Source organism: Schistocerca serialis, chromosome 7 (genome assembly GCF_023864345.2).
Source record: "Schistocerca serialis cubense isolate TAMUIC-IGC-003099 chromosome 7, iqSchSeri2.2, whole genome shotgun sequence".
Classification (NCBI taxonomy): domain Eukaryota; kingdom Metazoa; phylum Arthropoda; class Insecta; order Orthoptera; family Acrididae; genus Schistocerca; species Schistocerca serialis.
This window is the reverse complement of record NC_064644.1, coordinates 494,315,734-494,342,991: the sequence shown is the minus strand read 5'-3', so window position 1 is coordinate 494,342,991 and position 27,258 is coordinate 494,315,734. Positions and strand designations below refer to the sequence as shown.

Below are 27,258 nucleotides of genomic sequence, written 5' to 3'. Positions count from 1 at the left end.
GACGTCTTCAGTGTACTCTTTCCACCTATCCGCTCTCTCCTCTGCATCTAACGCTGGAATTCCCATTACACTCTAAATGTCATCACCTTTGCTTTAAATTTCATGGAAGTTCGTTCTTTTTTTTTTGTTTTTTTTTTACTTTTCTGTATGCTGAGTCAGTCCTTGCGACAGTAATTTCTTTTTCGATTTCGTCATATTTTACATGCAGCCTTTTCGATTTAGCTTCCCTACCCTTTCTATTTAATTCGTTCCTATGTGACTTGTATTCCTGAATTTCTCAGAACATTTTTTACTTTCTTCTTTCATCGGTCAACATAAGTATGTCTTCTCTCACCTATTGTTTCTTTGCAGTTACCGTCTTTGTGACTGTGTTTTTCTTTCAAACTTAAGTGATTGCCCTTTTTAGACATGTACATCCCTCTTCAGCTGAAATGCCTACCGAGCTGTTCGTTATCGCAATATCTCAGAGAACTTCAACTGCAGTTCTTCTTTCTTGAGTACTTCCGTATCCCACTTGTTTGCACATTGATTCTTCCTAACTAATCTCTTAAACTACAATGTACTCTTCATCACTAATACACTCCTGGAAATGGAAAAAAGAACACATTGACACCGGTGTGTCAGACCCACCATACTTGCTCCGGACACTGCGAGAGGGCTGTACAAGCAATGATCACACGCACGGCACAGCGGACACACCAGGAACCGCGGTGTTGGCCGTCGAATGGCGCTACCTGCGCAGCATTTGTGCACCGCCGCCGTCAGTGTCAGCCAGTTTGCCGTGGCATACGGAGCTCCATCGCAGTCTTTAACACTGGTAGCATGCCGCGACAGCGTGGACGTGAACCGTATGTGCAGTTGACGGACTTTGGGCGAGGGCGTATAGTGGGCATGCGGGAGGCCGGGTGGACGTACCGCCGAATTGCTCAACACGTGGGGCGTGAGGTCTCCACAGTACATCGATGTTGTCGCCAGTGGTCGGCGGAAGGTGCACGTGCCCGTCTACCTGGGACCGGACCGCAGCGACGCACGGATGCACGCCAAGACCGTAGGATCCTACACAGTGCCGTAGGGGACTGCACCGCCACTTCCCAGCAAATTAGGGACACTGTTGCTCCTGGGGTATCGGCGAGGACCATTCGCAACCGTCTCCATGAAGCTGGGCTACGGTCCCGCACACCGTTAGGCCGTCTTCCGCTCACGCCCCAACATCGTGCAGCCCGCCTCCAGTGGTGTCGCGACAGGCGTGAATGGAGGGACGAATGGAGACGTGTCGTCTTCAGCGATGAGAGTCGCTTCTGCCTTGGTGCCAATGATGGTCGTATGCGTGTTTGGCGCCGTGCAGGTGAGCGCCACAATCAGGACTGCATACGACCGAGGCACACAGGGCCAACACCCGGCATCATGGTGTGGGGAGCGATCTCCTACACTGGCCGTACACCACTGGTGATCGTCGACGGGACACTGAATAGTGCACGGTACATCCAAACCGTCATCGAACCCATCGTTCTACCATTCCTAGACCGGCAAGGGAACTTGCTGTTCCAACAGGACAATGCACGTCCGCATGTATCCCGTGCCACCCAACGTGCTCTAGAAGGTGTAAGTCAACTACCCTGGCCAGCAAGATCTCCGGATCTGTCCCCCATTGAGCATGTTTGGGACTGGATGAAGCGCCGTCTCACGCGGTCTGCACGTCCAGCACGAACGCTGGTCGAACTGAGGCGCCAGGTGGAAATGGCATGGCAAGCCGTTCCACAGGACTACATCCAGCATCTCTACGATCGTCTCCATGGGAGAATAGCAGCCTGCATTGCTGCGAAAGGTGGATATACACTGTACTAGTGCCGACATTGTGCATGCTCTGTTGCCTGTGTCTATGTGCCTGTGGTTCTGTCAGTGTGATCATGTGATGTATCTGACCCCAGGAATGTGTCAATAAGGTTTCCCCTTCCTGGGACAATGAATTCACGGTGTTCTTATTTCAATTTCCAGGAGTGTATATTGTGACCTGAGTCTACATCTACTCCTGGCTACGCTTTACAATCCAGTATCTGTTATCGGAATCTCTACCTGACCATGAGGTAATCTAGCTGAAAGCTTCTCCTACCTTCCGGCCTTTCCAAGTATTCCTGATTTGTTGGTGTAGCGGTTTACAATGTCCAACTTGTCGGCAAAAGATGCTGTGCATTCACAGGCACATAATATGGTGTGAGAACAGTGGGTGTCGAAAATGGTAACAGACAGGAACTGAAGACGTGTATCACGTCTTGTCAATGAAAAGCGGTTTGAAACGCAATAGGAATTACTACCGACAGTGAATTAAGGTCTGTCTCAATTTTTCCCTAGAGAACACTGCAGATTGAACGGCTTGTACGTACATTTGGTATCGGTTGCCAAGCAGAATCCCATTGCTCACTGAAGCAGTTGAGTTGCAGGTCTTCAGCAGGACTCTACCCAGCTGCAAACGCGTAGTGTGGTCAGAGGAGTTTCAGTTTCTCTTCTTTCCATATGATGAAACTCGTCGACTGCGCAGTGCGGCATTTAATCTGCAGTGTACGGAGGGATCGGTGACCAGATATTTCTTTACGTCCTGTATCTTGTGGCGTTACGTTGGTGCTTGGACTTCGTATTTTCGGCCTGGGTGTTAAATGAGCGTGGCGCAGGGAGGAGGAAAACTGTTGAGAGAAATTTGTCGGAGGGCGGCAGAACAGGGAAAAATATATTCGTAATAATATATGGCGCCAGATATCTTCGCCAACAAAATTGCAATGTTGGCACAGGGATTTAAAAGTCCAAAAATCGCAGTAAATACAATTATCATGAAAGAACATCACAGACTGTTAGTAGTATTCTACGCAGACTTCCTCTCACTTCGTAGCTTGTAAAAGACATGATTTATCTTTTGATAATCTTCGTTAACATCAGTAAGACGGTGTCTTACTCTCCGATAATTTTTAACCTCACATCAATGAGCATGACCAACGCGTACTCTGTATTAACTTTCATTCATATTTCAGGTAATCTAATGGAGTATCAACACTAACAACAAACTTGGTTATCGAAACGGGTTTCAGTACGCAAAAATCGGTGGTCAGCTGCACGCGGCCGTGTTCACTCGAACGACGCGGAGCGCATTGCTCGAATTATATTTCGACATGAAGCATAAAAAAAGACACCAGCTTCTGCGGTAACATATACAAAAATCAAATCCAATAATAAACGCAACCTACATACAACAATCCGACCAACGAAACAAAAATGTAACATGCATCCAGTCGGCTACAACAAGCTGATGCCCGTAAAATTGTGGTACTCTATAATCATCAAGATGAGTATGCTGTTGACACTCGCATCGTCCGAATTAACAACAACCCTGATGACACGGCTGAACGTATACGTTCGTCGCCTGACGAACACTTAGGAACTTTACCGCACGTTGACTATTCAACTAAATCTCCCGTCTTCCTAGTACAATATATCTGAAGAATGAGTTCTTTCTTGTGCGAATTAGGCCATTATCATAATAAACGGGAGTAAGTACGCCCTGTACCTACAGGGTTAAAACTACAATAATGATGATCCGCCCAGAAACCTTGATAGATACAGACCTCAAATTATTAGAAAACATTGTGTAAATCCTTTTCTGATTACTGAACCAGACTCAGGACATACATACAAACAGCTAATCACGAGTATTTTCGAATTTTTTAAATTTATGTTCAATTTTTTCTTTCAAAACTCCACCTTTCCCCTCTGTAAGTAAAAGACCGTCAGCGATAGATGTATATTCGTCGTTCAGTGTACTGAGAAGCGACAAAGTGTGAAATGTGGTACAGCTATATCTTATAGTTCCTAATATACTAGGCAAATATAAAAAAAGCCAGTTTCCGGAAGTGAAGTTCGATGTTTCAGATGATATCAACTCACATATGGAAGCATGGCAGCTCCTAGTCATAGTCAGGCACTGTCTGTCTACTGTTCTTCATCATTGTGAAAACCTACATGCTTCCTTCTTTTCCTGTATCTTGCTTCTTTAGTCATTTCTTGTGCTGCACTCTGTTTTTTCATGATTATAAATCGGCCCATTCGCTGGAAGCGTGTTGGCTCCTGGAGTGCAGTCAAGTGGCTCTAGTACCTTAATCCCGCCCTTGTTCCCATCATCAAATATTATTTCAGGGTGACAACACCAAGATATGGAGCTTTCACCCCTACAAACACACTTTTGGTATGCGGATCCTAATGACAATGGAAATGGAAATGTCGTGTGGCTAGGGCCTCCCGTCGGGTAGACCGTTCGCCTGGTGCAGGTCTTTCGATTTGACGCCACTTCGGCGACCTGCGCGTCGATGGGGATGAAATGATGATGATTAGGACAACACAATACCCAGTCTCTGAGCGGAGAAAATCTCCGACCCAGCCGGGAATCGAACCCGGGCCCTTAGGATTGACAGTCTGTCACGCTGACCACTCAGCTACCAGGGCGGACTAATGACAATAATGAAAGACTCATTCCGGTTCCACGTTCGACCATTGTGACATTTGGACAGAAGTTAAGTACGAACTATCTCTCTATACACTGATTTAGTAGCGTCCATCGCAGCAGATGTTATGTTATTTTTGTGCCTAAATTGATCCTCTGAATCTGGTGCCTCAGCTTTGCAGTACTTGCACCGTGAATCAGAAGCCACAGGACAGACTTCCTGTAGAAGGGTATCATCAGTGGATGATTTGTGGAAGAATGTAGCCCTCACTGCTCTTTTAATTTCTTGTATATCACAAGGGTTATATCTTATTGCCATTCCATACTAATGCTGGAGTTCATTAATCTTTTTCTCTGTAAGTCTACCTTTACCACTTCGAGATTATTGTCTTTACAATTCAGTACTTATAAAGCATTAGATCCTGGGGGAATTACGCCACTTCTGTTTACATAGCGCACGAAATCTCTTAATATGAACATGAAATCAAGGATCACGCACTGAGTGAGACCGACCACGTAATTAAATTCGCCGACACGGAAGTTCTGGCTGTAGAGAAGCACTATCACACGCGCTTGTTCAGAGAAGCAGCAGAAATACAAAAACACGCGAACAGCTCCAACAAGAAAGAGGAAAGCCTTAAGGTAAACAGATCCTGTCTTCCTGTACTGCAGCGAACGACCGTCGCAGGTAGCAAGAGGAGAACCGCACCGGAAATGACAGAGGAGAAGCCCTTGGACGTTGGAGCGCCAGGTACATACACTCTACGGCCGCGAGCTCGGCTCCAGTTCACCACCGGTAATGAAGGGTGAAGCTTTGATAATGTCAGCCACTCGTGCTGGCGAAACGTCAGTAAAATCATTAGGTGAACGTCGGCCGAAGAACCCGAGACAGAGGTCAATAAGCAGTTTGTCAACAAGTGACGATGAAAACCTTAACAATTTTGAATCGAGGAATAAATAGGAAAAATCACAGCCTTCTTGAACAGTAAAATCACTACTGGTTCACCAAAGGTTATTAATTTCAGTCAATACACATAATGTAGCGTGGAAGTAGGTGCCAAGGAATAACTGGTGAAATTACACACAATTTTCAGTAACACTTTTTATTCAAATTTGGTGCAAGACTTTACGATATTTATAAAAAAAACAACAACAATCATTTAGCAAATAAGTCACAATGTACGATAGGAAAGGACTTTTAAATTATTAATTTATTATAAAAAATTTCACGCCAGTAAAAGGCAAGTATAGGCAAGCAATTCAACGTATACAATGCGACGCTGCATAAAATTTCAAGCTCAGCTAAATTACAGTTGAATTTCACTCCATTCATTAAATGGCGCAGAAAGTGGCCGAGAGGTTCCAAGCACTACAGTCTGGAACCGCGAGACCGCTACGGTTGCAGGTTCGAATCCTGCCTCGGGCATGGATGTGTGTGATGTCCTTAGGTTAGTTAGGTTTAAGTAGTTCTACGTTCTAGGGGACTGATGACCTCAGAAGTTAAGTTCCATAGTGCTCAGAGCCATCTAACTTGTCTGCGACATATAAAGACAATCCTGTTTACAATAGTTCTCAAACTAGAAAAACCAAAACGCATGAGGCCTGCATACGGGGGACACTCACTGTTAATAACATTAACACTTCCAAAATATACCAAAAAAACAAATTATACAAATTTCTGCCAGTTAACTTACGGAAAACACACACACTCGCCAGGTGTGGCTTGCGAACTTTTACAACATTCTCCTTTCAAGGCAACAACTTCCACCCGTAATGATATGGCAAACTTTTGTATGGCAAGATAACACACTAATAACCAACTACCTGTATAAAACACATAAGCACGTTGAGTAAAAGCCTTAAAAGATAATGAATTGGGAAAACACACAACAGTTTTTGCTGACTAGAAACAATGTAATAAATCCACTACGGCGTACATTAACAACCTTGTTTATTATAGCCAAATATACATAAACACAAATTTTCCTAAGTTACAGCTTCCCGATGAGCAGGAATTCGTTATTCAATTGTTTAGATCTTACCACGAGGCAAAAGTAATTTTCTTATTTCTTAGATTAGCTTTTACAAATGGCTCTGAGCACTATGCGACTTAACATCTGAGGTCATCAGTCCCCTAGAACTTAAAAGTACTTAAACCTAACTAACCTAAGGACATCACACACATCCATGCCTGAGGCAGGATTCGGACCTGCGACCGTAGCAGTTGCGCGGTTCCGGACTGAAGCGCCTAGAAGCGCTCGGCCACCGCAACCGGCTACCTTTCACACGTGAGTCTAGTAATACTACTTATGGCAGGCGAGAGAAAGGATCAGGTCTTTAGTGCCTTGCATTTTAAACAATACAGTCACCAGTGCCTTAGACTTTCACAGACATGGCAGAGGCTAACGGTCGAATCAACCCGTAGGTAAGCTGGGAGGGGAAAGAAGCAGTCCGAACCACAGATTTACTCTGACCCTCCCCCCCCCCCCCTTTCGTCCTCAAATGGAGACAAACGGACCACCCTTTGTAATATTACCACCTTCCCGCGGGTGGGCAGAGGAGAATGAATGCAGGGAAATCCCCAAAAAATACGGCTGGTGTAATTAACGAGAATAAGTAAATTGAATTCAATTAAACTTCATAAAATCTGTGAACAATCACTACTCAACTTCTGGTGCCTTACGAATTCCAGGACTGAACCAACGAAGCACATCCAAATGCTCTGCCGAGCCACCCGCTGCCAGCCATTTCAACGGACGCAGGAAGGCGCGCCGATTTTCAGAACCTCCTCGCCGGTAGACAGCATAAGACCGAACTGCAGATTAGGCCCCTTGCGGCCCACGCTCAGGAAGATTCCTTTCGCGACGAGCGGTTAACTCCCCATACCACCGAACAGCTGCTCGCGTCGCTTACGCTGATTCCGCGGTCTGCGTGCTGTCCCTCTAATACCAGCAGAGAATTCGCTTCTTCATGCCCCGACTACCAACCCTCCTTGAGAGCCCATACAGCCACCTCCTAAACCCACGCGAACAGCCCACATTTTCCATTTCCCGCTAGAGGGAGACATCGAAGCCTTCAATTGCGACAACGGCGCCACCGCCAGAAAACGGAGGGCGACTGCTTCACGCTACGCTCTGCGGCGCGCTTTTCAAAGTTAACTTTACTACGGCTCACTTCTAAACTGAACCATTTCAGAGATAGAGATAGCTCAGCAAATCAATGTAGAACGAATGGATATCTTATTACGTTCCTATCAGAAACCTTGAAATGATAAAAAGTACACTTGCTTGGAATTATTTCACAACTAATACATCAAATTGTTTAGGAGGCATCAAATATTATTAAGATACAATAACTGCAAAATGTCACGTTGAGAGCAGTTTCACAATACTTACTCCCCTTAAGACTGGCCTGATAGTGGTTTACCCATACTTAGCTTCCTTAGGTCCAAGCGTCAAGTTTTGGTCCATCGCCAATGAAGTGGATGGGCAAACGTCTGCTTTGTTTCTGCAATTCGGCGGTCTCAAGCGCCAGCGGAGCTTCCTAGTTCCTAGTACATTGTGGAAGCAACCGACAGGGCATTATAGCACATACAGTGTATGTTAACTTGTAATAGATCATATTATAGCATCATGGTACTGGGTAAAAAATTACAGTTCTTTAAAACTATTGAGGTCAAAATGGTAAATAATTGAAGAAATCATATTAACAGAATGTTCCGTCGGTTCTTGGTAGAACAACATTATAATAAATTAAAAGCACCAGTTTGCTTTTGTTCTACAATATTACTTTTATTGTTGACAGGTTTTCGGCTTACAAGGCCACCTTCAGACATTTACTATTACGTACTGTATGTTTCTACTTCAGTCTAGATGTGTTACTTCTCTTCCAATGTTGTCTGCTAACATTTAACTTCTTTGGCGATAATAGCAAATGCCTGAAGATGGCCTTGTAAGCCGAAAACCGGTTCACAATAAAAGTAATACTGGAAGGAGAAACAGCATTGGTCGTATTTTTTTGTTTTATTATCCGCAAAATCGATAATAAAACAAAAAAATACGACCAATGCTGTTTTTCCTTCCAATTATATCCATTATCTGGTCGTGGTGCACAGAACACTCCATGGAGTCGCCAATAAATAAAATATTGCAGAACAAAAGCAAACTGTTGCTTTTCATTTATTATAATTGAAGAAATATGATAATTTCCTTCAGAGTGACGCTCTAACACTATCAGCTGTTTAAACGATGTCTTTCAACAACTAAAGATCAAGCAAAGACGTAAAAAGGTAACAACAGCAACAGAGTTGAAAAGTAAGTAACTTCTGCTAATGAAGCAATGCTATAACTAGACCTGATATCCAGTAATACAAGAGTAACGTCGCATAAATCGTTGAGTCTTGTACAGTAGGAATCAAGGAAGAGGATGTTGTTTGGTGGCTGGAATCCTCTTTCTGCAACTCAAATGCACACGTGGTTTCGAGTACTTGTTACTGGACATTAACACATGGTGTGTTCTTTGTTTACATGAATAGATAGCTGCTACTTAAATCTAATAGAGTCCACGTGTTGTGGCACAAGCTCATCCATATAGTCTTCTTGACGACAATCCAAAGTGGAGTGACTCGGTGACACAGCAAGTGAGGGAGGCCCTCCAGTCAGTGGCGGCGATATAAATACTCGCGGTCGGGAGGGCGTTGGTGGAGTGTTGTTTGCGAGAGTGTCTTTGGCCTCTTCCCTGTTAGGTTGGCTTGGTACAGCGACTACTATCGATCCTTGTGCTGCATCTTTGCCGACCGGTGTGCTGGCGACAGCTTACGCCAGCACATTCCTCCCACCTGATATGCCGCATCATTGTCGTGTTTGGATGAGAACGACAACGAGGATGGGGGTGGGGGGGATGAGGCAGGACGCCGGAAATAGAGATGAGCCGGGAACCGTGACTGTGGAAGACGTACAGCACCATCTGGCTTGCGAGGCAACACGAACATCCTCCGGAAAACTGCTGCCTAGGCACACGTCGAGGGCGTGTCCTGGACGATGCCAGCGACAGCGACGGCGGTCCAGGTCCAGGTCCATCGGGTCGGCAAACGGGGACGGCGAGGCGAGTGCGCATCCGCTCCTCCTGGGATGCCCTGGTGGCACCAGCTGGTGGCAGCGACGCCCGTGCGGCCCCGTGAGGCCGAGAATCGGGAGGAAGAAAAGCAGCAGAATCACGTGACAATTTGGTTCTGGTGGAGGCGCTCTAAACCATCGGGACCTGCGATTAAGTACATAAAAGTGCCAATGCGTCGCTGGATCTAGTCTCTATCCCAGCGCCTACAGTTGCTGTAAGCCCTCAAAAGAGCAAGATCGCAGGGCCCAAAGCGATAGTTGCGCATCATTTTCGGCGCCGGATCCTGTGGTGGGTGTAGCAAGTGTAACAGAGTCCAACGGCGGCGGCCATGCAGAAGTTCCGCCGGTCACGGTCCGTCTAGTGGGTGGGAGCGATCATCATCATCACTTATCTGCTGTATTAGCAGGTCCTTTGCCTCTCCATTTTCTGCGATCCGTTGCTTCCTTCTTAAGGCTGCTGTATGTTGTACCGTCCATCATGTCATCCAGTATCTGGAATCTCGTCCTTCTTCGCTTCCTTTTCCCTTCTAATAGCCTTCTAAAACTGTTTTTATCAGTCCGTCATTCTTTCTTAATATATGCCCTATCCCTTTTTCTTCTCTTTATTACATCTAGTAACTGTCTTTTCTCTACCACTCTTCTCAGTACCTCTTCATTTTTTACTCTGTCCATCCAACTTATTCTTTCCATCTTCCGCCATGTCCAGATCTCAAAAGCATCCAGCCTTACCCTGTCTTTTTTCCTCATAGCCCATGTTTCAGCGCCATATTGAAGAACACTCCATACAAGACATTTTATGAGTCTCTTTCTGAGTTCTCTCTCCAGACCACTGCAGAAGATTCTCCTTTTCTTATAAAACGCCTCTTTTGCCATTGCTATCTTTGTTTTAATTTCTGTGGTGCACTTCCAGTCGGTGTCTATCCTGCTTCCAAGATACTTAAAATTTTGCACCTGTTCTAGTGTTTCTCCATTCAGCACAATTTTTATTTCCTTATTTCCTCCTATTGCCAATACTTTTGTTTTATTTGTGTTAATTTTCATTCCACATTTTTTTCCGTTAGTTGGAATGGTGTCCACCAGATCCTGTAATTCTTTTTCCCCTGTGGCTAGAAGGACCATGTCATCAGCAAATCTCAAGCACCCTACTCTTCTTCCTCCAATTTCTACTCCTTTGTCATCTAATGAGCATTGGTCAATCATATTTTCCAAGCACAGGTTGAAAAGAGTGGGTGATAAACAGCATCCTTGTCTTACTCCTTTCCCTAGTCTGATCCAGTTTGTACTTTTTCCTCTCACTTTAACTGAAACTTTTTGATTAAGGTATAATGAGTTTATAAGTCTTCTGGAGCGATAGGAGGCGAGAAAGAGTTGCAGCAACTGTTCCCGTGTGTGGGTGGTGCGAAGCTTCGCCATCTGTTGTTTGAAAGTGCATATGAAGCGCTCTGCTTCTCCGTTGGGGGTCAAACGGAGCACTTGTTAGATGACGAATGCCATTTCGTTGACAAAACTGTTCAAAACCATGTGAAGTGAAATGTGGTACATTGGCCAACAGAAGTACTTCTGAACTTAGTGGCAGATTAAAACTGTGTGCCGGGCCGAGACTCGAACTCGGGACCTTTGCCTTTCGCAGGCAGGTGCTCTACCATCTGAGCTATCCAAGCACGACACACGCCCCGTCCTCACAGCTTTACTTCTGCCAGTACGGGTCGTGAGTCGTGCTTGGAAAGCTCAGATGTTAGAGCACTTGCCCGCGAAAGGCAAAGGTCCTGAGTTCGATTCTCGGTCCGGCACACAGTTTTAATCTGCCAGGAAGTTTCATATCAGCGCACACACCGCTGCAGAGTGAAAATCTCATTCTGGAGAAGTACTTCTGGCAAACTTCTATGCAAAATATAGAGGACAACGCTTGAATGGTGCTACATGATGTGTTAGAAGCCATAGGCACTGCAAATGGGAATTTGCTAAAAGAATCTACCACTATGGGCCAACGAGTGTTCGAAAATGGACCTCCTAAGTCAATGTGCACTCGTTGCCGTGGCGATTGAGTCTGAGGCCAAGCTGAGAATATTTATGGTGGAGCTAATTGGTATCCGCGCGTTCTCGAAACTGTAACATCATCTGTTCAATGTGGGCGTGCATGCTCTACCAAATACAGTGCCGTCGCGTTAACTGTTTAGTGCGAACGATTCCCCACTGTTCTTTATGGAGCAATCGTAACACGTGGTTTTGCAACACATTGGGAATAAGCACACGCGATTTTCCACTGCTATTTTGAACTGGAATCACACCCTGTTGAACTGAAAGGCTTTGCCGGCGTGCAAAATATCGGCGCACAACTGAGTTCTGATTACTGTTCAATGAAGGAAGGCAAGACGTGCGAATGTAATGCAACGAAACCTTGCGATCAGGGTCTGCTTTCTCTAGTGCAAGGGAAAGGATTCCAGCAATTCAGAGTCCAGAGTTTCGATTGGTAACAAGATGCGACAAATGCATCAAAATGAGATTCTGGGTCAATCGGAAGGCGAGATAGGGCGTCTGCAATGCCATACTTTTCCGTGAGTCTGTGCACAATTTCATACAGATTCTGCGAAAGCAACAAAGCTCATCGTTGCAATTTTTAGGCCGTGCATGTTGGAATCGGCTTTGTCGGATGAAGCAAGGACTGCTAAAAAGAACTTGCGACCATACAAATAGTGATGGAATTTTGTCACACTACACACAACAGCAAGAGCTTCTTTTTAAATTTCAGAATAATTGCACTGAGTTTGAGTTAACAACCTTGAGGCAAAAGTAATTGATCTGCCGTGTGCACAAATTCTGCGCGAAAGCATAGCGCCGATTCCGTTGGAAGAAGCGTCGACTAAAGAAACTACTGGCTTGGCAAGGTCAAAATGAACTAAACATGTGTCACGAAGCAAAAGCATTTTTGAGGTTCTGAAATACGTCTTGACAGTCTTAAGTCCACACAAAACGTACATTTTTGCGACGAAAGCGAAGCAATGGAGCCGCAATCTTAGCGGCATTTGTTATGAACCGAATGTAATGTGTTATCTTGCCTAGTACTGACTGCAGTTCAGACACATGGCGAGGAACAGGTAGGTCACGGACTGCAAGCAAATGAGACCGGAGTGGGTGCACACCCAGACTGTGTATCACATGACCTACATATACATCTACATACATACTCCGCAATCCACCATACGGTGCGTGGCGGAGGGTACCTCGTACTACAACTAGCATCTTCTCTCACTGTTCCACTCCCAAACAGAAGGAGGGAAAAATGACTGCCTATATGGCTCTGTACGAACCCTAATCTCTCTTATCTTATCTTTGTGGTCTTTCCACGTAATGTAAGTTGGCGGCAGTAAAATTGTACTGCAGTCAGCCTCAAATGCTGCTTCTCTAAATTTCCTCAGTAGTGATTCACGAAAAGAACGCCTCTTTTCCTCTAGAGACTCCCGCCCGAGTTCCTGAAGCATTTCCGTAACACTCGCGTGATGATCAAACCTACCAGTAACAAATCTAGCAGCCCGCCTCTGAATTGCTTCTATGTCCTCCCTCAATCCGACCTGATAGGGATCCCAAACGCTCGAGCAGTACCCAAGAATAGGTCGTATTAGTGTTTTACAAGCGGTCTCCTTTACAGATGAACCACATCTTCCCAAAATTCTACCAATGAACCGAAGACGACTATCCGCCTTCCCCACAACTGCCATTACATGCTCGTCCCACTTCATATCGCTCTGCAATGTTACGCCCAAATATTTGATTGGCGCGACTGTGTCAAGCGCTAAACTACTAGTGGAGTATTCAAACATTACAGGATTCTTTTTCCTATTCATCTGCATTAATTTACATTTATCTATATTTATAGTTAGCTGCCATTCTTTACACAATCACAAATCCTGTCCAAGTCATCTTGTATTCTCCTACAGTCACTCAACGACGACTCCATCCCGTACACCACCGCATCATCAGCAAACAGCCGCACATTGCTATCCACCCTATCCAAAAGATCATTTCCAAAAGTACTGTAATTCAGTTCGAAAATGTCACACTTTTCGAGACGACACTTGAATCCTGATTCTGACAAAACTTGAAAAAGAGTACGCAAATTGGCAATGTGTTACTCTGGTGCACGACTGAGACGACAATATCGTCAAGGTAGTGTGAACAAAATGGCAGCTGTTCCAAGAAACGTTGAAAAATGGTGAATGCGGAAGTACTTCCGGAGGGCAAACGTAAATACTTGACCAGTACTAAGTATGTATTTACAACAAACACTTTCTGTGATTCTTCATCCAAAGGAATTTGGAAGTAGGCATCACGCAAATCTATCTTAGGAAAGTAACGTCCAGCACCAAGCCTGTCCATGAGTTCCTCACAGCGAGGTAATGGGTAAGTGTTCACTACTGTCTGTGGGTTGACTGTAGACTTGTTGTTGTTGTTGTTGTTGTTGTTGTGGTGGTCTTCAGTCCTGAGACTGGTTTGATGCAGCTCTCCATGCTACTCTATCCTGTGCAAGCTTTTTCATCTCCCAGTACCTACTGCAACCTACATCCTTCTGAATCTGCTTAGTGTATTCATCTCTTGGTCTCCCTCTACGATTTTTACCCTCCACGCTGCCCTCCAATACTAAATTGGTGATCCCTTGATGCCTCAGAACATGTCCTACCAACCGATCCCTTCTTCTGGTCAAGTTGTGCAACAAACTTCTCTTCTCCCCAATCCTATTCAATACTTCCTCATTAGTTATGTGATCTACCCATCTAATCTTCAGCATTCTTCTGTAGCACCACATTTCGAAAGCTTCTATTCTCTTCTTGACCAAACTATTTATCGTCCATGTTTCACTTCCATACATGGCTACACTCCATACGAATATTTTCAGAAATGACTTCCTGACACTTAAATCTATACTGGATGTTAACAAATTTCTCTTCTTCAGAAACGCTTTCCTTGCCATTGCCAGCCTACATTTTATATCCTCTCTACTTCGACCATCATCAGTTATTTTGCTCCCCAAATAGCAAAACTCCTTTACTACTTCAAGTGCCTCATTTCCTAATCTAATTCCCTCAGCATCACCCGACTTAATTTGACTACATTCCATTATCCTTGTTTTGCTTTTGTTGATGTTCATCTTATATCCTCCTTTCAAGACACTGTCCATTCCATTCAACTGCTCTTCCAAGTCCTTTGCTGTCTCTGACAGAATTACAATGTCATCGGCGAACCTCAAAGTTTTTATTTCTTCTCCATGAATTTTAATACCTACTCCGAATTTTTCTTTTGTTTCCTTTACTGCTTGCTCAATATGCAGAGTGAACAACATCGGGGAGAGGCTACAACCCTGTCTTACTCCCTTCCCAACCACTGCTTCCCTTTCATGTCCCTCGACTCTTATAACTGCCATCTGGTTTCTGTACAAATTGTAAATAGCCTTTCGCTCCCTGTATTTTACCCCTGCCACCTTTAGAATTTGAAAGAGAGTATTCCAGTCAACATTGTCAAAAGCTTTCTCTAAGTCTACAAATGCTAGAAACGTAGGTTTGCCTTTCCTTAATCTTTCTTCTAAGATAAGTCGTAAGGTCAGTATTGCCTCACGTGTTCCAGTGTTTCTACGGAATCCAAACTGATCTTCCCCGAGGTTGGCTTCTACTAGTTTTTCCATTCGTCTGTAAAGAATTCGTGTTAGTATTTTGCAGCTTTGACTTATTAAGCTGATAGTTCGGTAATTTTCACATCTGTCAACACCTGCTTTCTTTGGGATTGGAATTATTATATTCTTCTTGAAGTCTGAGGGTATTTCGCCTGTTTCATACATCTTGCTCACCAGATGGTAGAGTTTTGTCAGGACTGGCTCTCCCACGGCCGTCAGTAGTTCCAATGGAATATTGTCTACTCCGGGGGCCTTGTTTCGACTCAGGTCTTTCAGTGCTCTGTCAAACTCTTCACGCAGTATCATATCTCCCATTTCATCTTCATCTACATCCTCTTCCATTTCCATAATATTGTCCTCAAGTACATCGCCCTTGTATAGACCCTCTATATACTCCTTCCACCTTTCTGCTTTCCCTTCTTTGCTTAGAACTGGGTTTCCATCTGAGCTCTTGATATTCATACAAGTCGTTCTCTTATCTCCAAAGGCCTCTTTAATTTTCCTGTAGGCGGTATCTATCTTACCCCTAGTGAGATAGGCCTCTACATCCTTACATTTGTCCTCTAGCCATCCCTGCTTAGCCATTTTGCACTTCCTGTCGATCTCATTTTTGAGACGTTTGTATTCCTTTTTGCCTGTTTCACTTACCTCATTTTTATATTTTCTCCTTTCATCAATTAAATTCAATATTTCTTCTGTTACCCAAGGATTTCTACTAGCCCTCGTCTTTTTACCTACTTGATCCTCTGCTGCCTTCACTACTTCATCCCTCAAAGCTACCCATTCTTTTTCTACTGTATTTATTTCCCCCATTCCTGTCAATTGCTCCCTTATGCTCTCCCTGAATCTCTGTACAACCTCTGGTTCTTTTAGTTTATCCAGGTCCCATCTCCTTAAATTCCCACCTTTTTGCAGTTTCTTCAGTTTTAATCTACAGGTCATAACGAACACAAATGCGAATGCGACCAGAAGGCTAAGGTAACAAAACGTGAGGACTTGCCCACTGACTAGCTTGAATGGGAGCAGTTACACCATTATCTTGCAATTCTTTTAATTCTCTGGCTATTTTCTCTCCTAAAGCAATTGGAACGTGGCGGGCCCGGAAAAACTTAGACTGTGCATTAACTTTCATTGTAACATAATGTTATTAGCTTCTCTCATTCCTTCCGAAAATAGTTCATTAAATTTTTTGAGCAAGCTAACAACACTGTCTTTCGGTGTGGAAGCTGACACAGAAAGTACATTGTCATGGATGCTAAGTCCAATCAAAGCGAAAGCAAGATTTGTAATTGGTATCCAAACCTTACTGTCCAAGCACTGGAATTTCCTGTCCGTTTCAAGCAGTGAGGTGCTTGATAGATTTCGCAAGGCGTGGTGAGCCTAACTGATCGTACGTGGCACGATTATGTTACTGAGACACCTATGGCTAACTGAAAGTTCACACGACGGCCAGCAATTCGAAATGAGACAAATAGTTCGTTAGAACGTCGTCGCACAGCACTGGGGTGAGAAGGAGGCACAACCTCAATCTTACTCTTGGCAGAAGCTGTCGTACGTTTTGAAAACACATCGTTCACTTCATGTGCATTTGCCTTTTTATCTGGGGGGCGAGCAAAATTGGCGTTTTTGTGCCGTTGCAAACAAACTGCTTGGACACGGCCATTTTTCCACATGCATAACACGTGTGCGTTACGTGATGGGCAATCCTGTCTTTTATGGCAAGCAAAACATCTAGCCGGCCGCGGTGGTCTAGCGGTTCTAGGCGCGCAGTCCGGAACCGCGCGACTGCTACGGTCGCAGGTTCGAATCCTGCCTTGGGCATGGATGTGTGTGATGTCCTTAGGTTAGTTAGGTTTAAGTAGTTCTAAGTTCTAGGGGACTGATGACCACAGTAGTTAAGTCCCACAGTGCTCAGAGCCATTTGAACAATTTGAACCAAAACATCTAGGGCAAGACCACTAAATTCGCAGGCCTGTTTACGTGTCTACGTGGCTGTTCGTGCGGCTGTGTACAAGCTCATTGTTGTGGCTGCCTGGGGCGGTCGCGAACAAGTGGTGTCTCGACCCGACCAATCTGAGCCTGGTCAAACTTATCGCCCACTATGGCTCAAAATGGTTCAAATGGCTCTGAGCACTATGGGACTTAATAGTTGAGGTCAACAGTCCCCTAGAATTTAGAACTACTTAAACCTAACTAACCTAAGGACATCACACACATCCATGCCCGACGTACGATTCGAACCTGCGACCGTAGCGGTCGCGCGGTTCCAGGCTGAAGCGCCTAGAACCGCTCGGCCACAACGGCCGGCTCCCACTATGACTCCCGAAACATATTGCTGAAAGATTTGCAATACTTGGGGAAGTGATTGATCAGGTACTATAAGATCCGTTCCCTTATACTACTATCTGGAACATTATTGTATCCCGTATCATGTGATCATTGTAAAAGTTGCCACAACTACACCAAAATTTGCAGTTCCTAGTCATGCCCGTTAATTCTATATAACTTTGGCGGTACGTCTCTCCCGGATTTTTCTGCAAGCGAAAGAACTGATATCTTGCTGCGGGTACTTAGACCTGCTCGTCATAATACTGAGTTAATGCGGGTATTATTTGGTCATAGCTGAGTTCCTCGAGTGACGCAGTTGGGAATAGATTTTGAATCGACCTGAACATTGGGGACCCCGCAATCGAAAGGAAGTGTTTTGACTTTACAATACCTAGAACACAATGAACTTGACAATGTGGTTGGAACTGAGTCAGGTATTCGAGCCATTCCTCTTCTGTGCCGCTAAATTTCCGGAACGGTGGTATGCTGGTCGGCGGCAGTTGTTGGACTCGTTGGTTGGTCGGTTGTGCAGCCGACGCAGCTTGTGCAGCCAGTAGTTGCACGATTGTGAGTAGGGTAGCGATTTGTTGGTTCTGAAACTGAAAAGCTTGTGTTAGATCCATCACATTGGCCGTCTGCGGCTGAGGCGCGGGGGCAGGGGGTGGGGTGAGCGCGGTAGTCATGTTTAGACAAATATGTAATAGCAAAAAGCAAGTAAAGCCTGTGGAAAGAGAAATGTAATTAGTTCTGCGGCTCCTTCCTGCAATACATGCAAGGACACAACAGCAAATTATCAAACGTTTGAATACGATCATCCTTGGAAGTTAAAACACAAGATAAGCAAGCCAAATTGCCAGCCAAATTGATTAATTTCGATCGCCTCTGAATTATCGTCGTCGCCACTGTGGCGTCCTCGTCGCCACTGTTGAGTCTTTGTACCGTAGGATCAAGGAAGAGGATGTTGTTTGGTGGCCGATATCATCTTTCTACAAGTCAAATTCACACGTAGATTAACACAGTTGTTTATTTATATGAATAGATAGCTGCTACTTAACTTTAATAAAGTCATGTGTTGTGGAACAAGCTCATCCATAATAGGCCTCTTGCACAGAATGTGGGTATTCTTGCTATTACAAATTGTGGATGCTATGTACTGTTGTAGCCTGTGATAACTCTGTTGCTCCGTGCGTACTGACAGACGCCAAACTGAAGTGAGTCGATGACTGAGCTAGTGAGTGAGGCACTCCGGTCAGGGGTGGCGATTTAAATACTTGCGGTCGAGAGGGCGTTGGCGATGTGTTGCTTGCGAGTGTATCTTTGGCCTCTTTCCTGGCAGGCGCGCTTGATCCAGCACCAGCTATCGATCCTCGAACTATATCTTTGCCGACCGGTGTGCTGGCGACAACTTACGCAGCACATAAATTATGTTGAAGAAACTGTTGCCCAAGTCGCAGGAGTTGGCCGAAAGTAGTGGGATAACTGAGGCGGTCCAAACAAATGAAAAAAATTTGCATCTAATTTTGAATTTGATTGTTGTCAGCATTTCTCTCTCACCTGTTGCAGCAGCCAAGAACAAGTTTCACTGCATAGATGTTGAAGAGATATACCATAGCCACAGTCTAGAGCAGTGGTTACCAACCTGGGGTAATTATCCCTTGAAACCTTCCCGTCTCCTCTATATCTCTTTTGTTATGCATCCTTCCCTTTCACAATAACCTATGAAACCTTCCCTTAGGATTTCTATCTCTTGCTTAATAATAACAAATGAAATCTTCCCTTTGAAATTAATTCTCTTTCTCAATCTTCGAATACAAATTTAAATGCTGCTTATTAAAAGTGATTTTCTGATTATTTCGACGAAAAATAGAATGTGTCGTCGTCGTGGCCCTCAGTCGTTGCCTGCAATAACCCAAATCTGTTCCTTACCTTTTTCACTGTTACTGGATCGCCATCTGACTGCTACATCGAACTGCGACATGAATATACTTACTCTGGTTTCCTATACTCTGTTAGCTGCCGGTGGACTGTCATAATTTATTACCATACCTGACAATAACGTCTTTAATAGCAATGCTGACGTTATTCTTTAATTAATTTGACTGAAGTTACGTAATTAATAGTTAAACATTTTCTTGAATACAATAAAATTTTGCAGAGATTTACGTTGGTGGTTTCTGGAGTGGATTATAATCAGTAATGCAATATTGCTGGCAAAAAATTATTATATTCTGAAAAGGCTTCAAATATTTACTGTTGGCAATGAAATGATTTTACAAATGTTCAAATGGGGCTTCCTTTTTACAATAATCTTACAAACATACATTCAGTAGTGTTCAGTTTCTCAAAAAAATTATTCAATAATATTAGTTCCTCTTCTGATAATAGTTAGCTGATGCCTCTGTACGTCCGTTTATAATCTCTCTCTTGCAAATTATAGCTGGTGGCTGGCAGGCACACCGCTTCTCCCAGCCTCTCGCTTCAGACCTGCTACCGACTCGCTTCACTTCTCATTTACTACTGACTTCCTACGAAAGTTAAAGTGCGGTCTCTCCTGCCAAAAATGCTTTCTGGTGCAGATAATCCTTGATAACATTACAAAATTTTAAAGTTAAATTATTAAAATGTATCCATACGCGGTCTCTCCCGCCCTTTCTAAAATTATATCAATGTGCAGTCTATCCTGCCAACAATACTTCGGTGCAAACATTCCCTGCTACCACAATTATCTCCAACGTAACAAATATTAATTATTCCTACTTAATCCTATTAATAAAATATAAACATCTTTCATAAATTGTGGTTTGACAATAGACAGTAGAAATATACACGTCTTACACCCTGATGGGTTAAATGAAGTTTCCTGAGGGGTAAAAATTAAACGATTCGACTCTGTTTCAGTCACGAAACTAAATTATCTTCGTAATATCTTTACTATTATCATAATTTTTAAGACTCTAATAGTAATTTTATAAGTCATCATTAATTACTTTTTCTCAATTTGTAGCACTAATGCGGTGGAGGTTAGAGGTTCTTCACATAGTCGACTCACTACTACACTCATATGTTGTGCTTTGTACCGCATATTGCTGATGATGAAATCAAACATATACCTAACAAACGCTAAATATCTACGCTGTAGATAGTAACTGGAATAGCCCTGAAATTGCTTTATTACTCGCTTCGAAACAGATAAATGAATTAATTTACAGCACGACACAGCAGCAACTACGTCAGGACTACTACAGTGCTGTATACTGATTTTTTATTTAATCCTATGTTGCCGGATAACAGCCATGTTCAAAACTATATTATTATTATTATTATTGTTACCATTAGTGGCTGTTGTCAGACACAAAACATTAATATCCCACAATCTTCCAATTTCTGACAGTTCCAGGAGCATGGAGTGAAGCAATCAAGAGATGTACGAACTGGAAGTATACGAGTGCACATATTTTAACTGGGTTGACTTCAAAAGCAATGTTCAGGCAGGTCAAGCAAGTGCCGCAATGAAGAGGAGTAACGCACAGGAAGTTTGTTTTGTAACAATTATCTACCCTCACCGTTGGCTTTCTTATCTGAGGAGGAGTTGTTGGTAGCACTTGTGCCACCCCACGAATCCCTTCGTGACTCATTCTAACACAAACACACACACATACACAAAAACTAAATATCATTCATCTCCCATGGTTTTAAAAATAAAAGTGTTCCAAGAAATGTCTCTCATTCTACAGTTCATTTAGGTGCTGAAGTTGGTGATAATATGACGGAGAGGGGGTGCGCAACAGACGGGGGGAGGGGGGATGGGGAGGGTATTAGCTAATGTCTAATTGCACTCAGGAGTAATAGTCTAAGAAAGAGTGGGAACCATTGCTCTAGAGGAATGTTTACATAACAAATCTTTGACTCTGCAGCTGAATGCGCTCTGTCATTTCGCAACATTCTTCCTTCCACATTTATCACTCCAGCGATGTATGCAGGAGAACTTCTGTCATGTTTGAAATGTAAGAGAGAGATGCTGAGGATGTAATGCTTTGAAAACAGATGATGAATCGGATCTGGATAGCTCAGCAGGTAAAGCAGTATTCAATGTTCTGGGTTCTCCGGCACACAGTTCTAATACACCAGGAAGTTTCAAAACAGTGCACAGATGCATAGTGAAAAATGTATGCTTTTAACAGTCTACCCTTCATTTTTCTCGGTGAAATCTAAGTATACATCAGACGACATTTGTTTTAACTACCTAGTTTCTACAGCAGCACAAGACGGCATTAGAATTCAGGTACATTTAACCGGACAAACTTTATTGACACGACGAAAATGTAATTATGTAAACCGAATACTTTGCGATACATGTACAGACTATGCTGAGACGTTCATGTGTGTATCTGAGATCTTCAGGCGTTTCTGTGCCGACAGCGGTGGCATGTTCATACCGTGAATTCTTCTTCTCTTTAGCGAACGACTCTCGACAAAGGCCGGTGTTCAGAGAAGGGGTCAAACTACAGTTTTAGATTATGATCGATCACAGTGTTATTGTAAAGTGGTCTTGGAAAGGTGTATTTTATTCCACCGTGTTGTAGTCCCTCACGGACGACAACGTTCAGCGATTCTAAATCAGACGTATTACTGCACAGACAGTGAGAACCTGTAGCTCGCTTTACAAGTTTCTTATTCTCATTGGAACGGCAGAAATGATACCAAATATTCAATGAAGGACGACGCTATTTTTCACGAATTTAAAGAGTTTCAGAGATCTTCAGACTACAACGGAGACAAAGCTAAAGACAGTATACACTGAAGAGCTAAACAAACTGGTACACCTCCCTGGTATTGTATAGGGCCTCCGGGAGCATGCACAAGTGCCGCAACACGACATGGCATGCAATCAAGTAATGTCTGAAGTAGTGATGGAGAGCTGACACCATGAATCCTTAACACTACGAGGGGATGGAGATCTCTTCTGAACAGCACGTTGCAGGTATGCTCAATAATATTCATGTCTGGGAAGTCTAGTGGCCAGCGTAAGCATTTAAACTCAGAAGAGTGTTCCCGATGCCACTCTGTAGCATTTCTCGTCTTGTGGAAAGTCGAATGGTCCTTCTAGAATGGCCCAAGTCCGTCGTAATGCACAATGGACACGAAAGGCTACAGGTGATCAGAAAGGATGCTTACGTACGTCTGACCTGTCAGAGTCGTATCTAGACGTACCAGGGGTCCCACATGACTCCAACTTCACATGCCCCACACCATTATAGAGCCTCCCTCTGTTTGAATATCCCCCTGCTGACATGCAGGGTCCACTGAAATTTGGAAATTTATGGTAAGGTCTTATGGGACCAAACTGCTGAGGTCATTGGTCCCTAAGTTCACACACTTTTTAATCTAACTTAAACTAACTTACGCTAAGGACAACACACACACCCACGCCAGAGGGAGGACTCGAACCTCCGACGGAGGGAGACACGCGGACCGTGACAAAACGCCCTAGACCGCGCCGGCACCCAGCGCGGCAGGGTCCATGGATTTATGAGGTTGTCTCCACGCCCATCGACGTCCTTCCACTCGATACAATTTGGAACGAGACTAGGTCGGCTAGGAAACATGTTTCCAGTCATCAATCGTCTAATTTCGGTGCTGATGGGCCCGGTCGAAGCGCAAAGCTTTGTGTCGCGCAGTCATCAAGGGTAGACGACTGGGCCTTCGGCTCCGAAATCCCATATCGATGATGTTTCGTTGAATGGTTCGCACGCTGATACTTGTCCATGCCCCATCACTGAAACCTGCGGCAATTGCGGAATGGTTGCACTTCAGTCACGTTGAACGATTCTCTTGAGCAATCGTTGGTCCCGTTCTTGAAGGATCTTTGTCCGGCCGCGGCGGAGTCGGAGATTCGATGTTTCACCGGATTCCTGATATTCACGGTCACTCGTGAAATTGTCGTACGAGAAAACCCCACTTCATCGGTACCTCGTAGATACTGTGTAACAATCGCTCGTGCGCCGTCTATAACACCACATTCAGACTCACTTAAATCTGAATAACCTGCCATTACAGCAGCAGTAACCGATGTAACAACTATGCCAGACACTTTTTGTCGTATGTAGGCGTTGCCGACCACAGCGCAATTTTCCGCCTGGTTACATATCTTTGTACTTAAGTAGGCATGCCCATACTAGTCTCTTTCGCGTTTCAGTGTATTGAGCCTATTACTGAATTATTGAGATCCTGTGTAAACACATGTTAAGAATGCATGGAATATTCAAAAATCGCATTAACGTAATTGAGACCGTGGAATATATGGTTGTAATTGATGAGCACAGTACACTTTCCCATAAATGATCATCTCTATAGTTTGCATTAAGAAACGAATTGGAGGAACAGAGGCTAAAAGAAAATAGTACAAACTTATTGTATGGCACATCATACGTTGAGGTGTTCATTATAAACAAAGAAGAAAATATTAATTTCTTCCGTTCAGCTGACACCAAGCATCATCTATCAACTGATTACCTATTTTGTAATAAACACAAATTTTTTTCTGTTTTTCAGGGATCGCATTTTCAAGCTGAGTCTGAGAAACATTAGCCAGTCGCACTGTGAGGTAAGTATTGTATTGTTTTGCATTTACTATGAGTGTATGCTATTAGCTTTTGTGTATTCCTATTAGTCCTGTCAACAGAGAGAAGGCAAATCACATTTCCCATATTTAAATGTGGATTGTTTCAGATACACATAAGTTTTAGAAACCAACTGAAAATTAAGGTCGCTAGATCTACGAGAAAAGAAACCGGTGCCAGAGAACGCCAACTGTATCTTTTTCGCAGTACGGTGATTCCATGGAGAGGTGTCGTTTAGGGGATATTGAGCGTGGTTGTGAAAAAACGCCGCCTAACATTTAGAATGTTACCCTCTTATGACATTGTCGTAAACTCCGATTGTCTTGGCCATCGATACAGCGTGACTTCAAGCAGATTTTTCTGAAAATTTTCAAGTCCCCTTTATTGGGTCGTGAAACATGTGACCCACTTAAATAAACTTCTACAAATTGGAGTGCGCAGATATTAGCTGAGGTGACAAAACTCATGAGGTACCTCCTAATATTGTGTCAGATTGCCTGCTACTCGGTGTAGTGCTGCAGCTCGACGTGCTGTGGACTCCACAAGTCGTTCGAAACCCCCTGCAGAAATGCTGAGCCATGCTGCCGCTATAGCTGTTCGTCATTGCAAAAGTGTTGTCGGTACATGATTTTGTGCACGAACAGATTTGTTGAGTACATCCCATAAATATTCCATGAGATTCGTGTTGGACGAACTGAGTGGTCAAGCCATTCGCTCCGACGACACTACTGGCCATAAAAATTTCTACAACAAGAAGAAATGCTGATGATAAACAGGTATTCATTGGACAAATATATTATACTAGAACTGACATGTCATTACATTTTCACGCAATTTGGGTGCATAGATCCTGAGAAATCAGTACCCAGAAGAACCACCTCTGGCCGTAATAACGGCCTTGTTACACCTGGGCATTGAGTCAAACAGAGCTTGGATGGCGTGTACAGGTACAGCTGCCCATGCAGCTTCAACACGATACCACAGTTCATCAAGAGTAGTGACTGGCGTATTGTAACGAGCCAGTTGCTCGGCCACCATTGACCAGACGTTTTCAATTGGTGAAAAATCTGGAGAATGTGCAGGCCAGGGCAGCAGTCGAACATTTTCTGTATCCAGAAAGGCCCGTAGAGGACCTGCAACATGCGGTCGTGCATTATCCTGCTGAAATGTAGGGTTTAGCAGGGGTCGAATGAAGGGTAGGGCCACGGTTCGTAACACATCTGAAATGTAACGTCCACTGTTCAAAGTGCCGTCAATGCGAACAACAGCTGACCGAGACGTGTAACCAATGGCACCCCATATCATCACGCCGGGTGATATGCCAGTATGGCGATGACGAATACACGCTTCCAATGTGCGTTCACCGCGATGTCGCCAAACACGGATGCGACCATCATGATGCTGTAATCACAACCTGATTCATCTAAAAAAAAAGACGTTTTGCCATTCGCGCACCCAGGTTCGTCGTTGAGTATACCATCGCAGGCGCTCATGTCTGTGATTCAGCGTCAAGGATAATCGCAGCCATGGTGTCCGAGCTGATAGTCCATGCTGCTGCAAACGTCGTCGAACTGTTCGTGCAGATGGTTGTTGTCTTGCAAACGTCCCCATCTGTTGACTCAGGGCTCGAGACGTGGCTGCACGATCCGTTACAGCCATGCGGATACGATGCCTGTCATGTAGACTACTAGTGACACGTGGCCGTTGGGATCCAGAATGGCGTTCCGTATTACCCTCCTGAACCCACCGATTCCATATTCTGCTAACAGTCATTGTATCTCGACCGACGCGAGCAGCAATGTCGCGATACGATAAACCGCAATCGCGATAGGCTACAATCCGACCTTTATGAAAGTCGGAAACATGATGGTCCGCATTTCTCCTCCTTACACAAGGCATCACAACAACGTTTCACCAGGCAACGCCGGTCATCTGTTGTTTGTGGATGAGAAATCGGTTGGAAACTTTCCTCATGTCAGCACGTTGTAAGTGTTGCCACCGGCGCCAACCTTGTGTGAATGCTCTGAAAAGCTAATCATTTGCATATCTGAGCATCCTCCTCCTGTCGGTTAAATTTCGCGACTGTAGCACGTCATCTTCGTGGTGTAGCAATTTTAATGGCCAGTGGTGTATTCAGAATGTCCTTCAAATCACTCGCTAACCATTGTGTCGTGGAGACATGGATCATTGTCATCGATAAATATTCCCTTGGTGTTTGAGAACATGAAGTCCATGAATAGCTGCCAATGGTCTACAAGTCAATGATCTGTTCAGCTCGACCAGAGTATCCAGTCCATTTCACTTAAACACAGCCACCACCGTTACGGAGCCGCCGCCAGCTATCAGAGTGCCTTGTTGACAACTTGGTTCCACAGCTTCGTGAGGTCCGCTCCCTACTTGATCCCTACCATCTGCCCTTGCCAACTGAAATCGGGGCTCATCTGACCATGCCAAGATTTTCCAGTCGTTTAGGGTCCAACCAATATTGTCACGAGCCCAGGTGAGGCGCTGCAGGAGATGTCGTGCTGTTAACAAGGGCATTCGCGTCGGTCGCCTCCTACTATAGCCCATTAACGCCATATTGCCCCCCACTATCCTAACGGATACTTTCGTCGTATGGCCCACTTTGATTTCTGCGCTTATTTCGCACAGCGTTGATTTCTGTTAGCACTGACAACTACGCAAACGCCGCTGCTTTCGGTCGTTAAGTGAAGGCCGTCGGCCGCTGTGTTGTCCGTCGTAGGAGGTAATGCCTGACATTTGGTACTCTTGACACACTCTTGGTATTGTGGATCTCAGAATACAGAATTACCCAAGGAATGGCGTAGATGGAATGTCCCATGCTTATACCCCAAACTACCACTCCACGTTCAAAGTCTGTTAATTTTCGTCGTGCGGACATAATCACGTCGAAAATTGTTTCATATGAATCAGCTAAGTAAAAATGACAGTTCCGACAATGCACTGCCCTTTTATACCCACAGTCCATGTTTCAGTATCATACAATGCTGTGCGTACATTCTCAGAAATTTCCTCCTCAAATTAACTGGG

General features: G+C 44.2%; 1 protein-coding gene across 1 annotated transcript in view; it reads left to right on the top strand.

Annotated features, from left to right (window-relative positions):
• The window catches only part of LOC126412398 (semaphorin-2A-like), a 425,849-nt gene that overhangs the window by 223,371 nt on the left and 175,220 nt on the right, over nucleotides 1-27,258 (top strand). Inside the window, exon 3 of the mRNA XM_050081975.1 lies at nucleotides 24,140-24,191. Within this exon, the coding sequence (XP_049937932.1) occupies nucleotides 24,140-24,191 (52 nt within the window). The remainder of the gene's footprint in view (nucleotides 1-24,139; nucleotides 24,192-27,258) is intronic.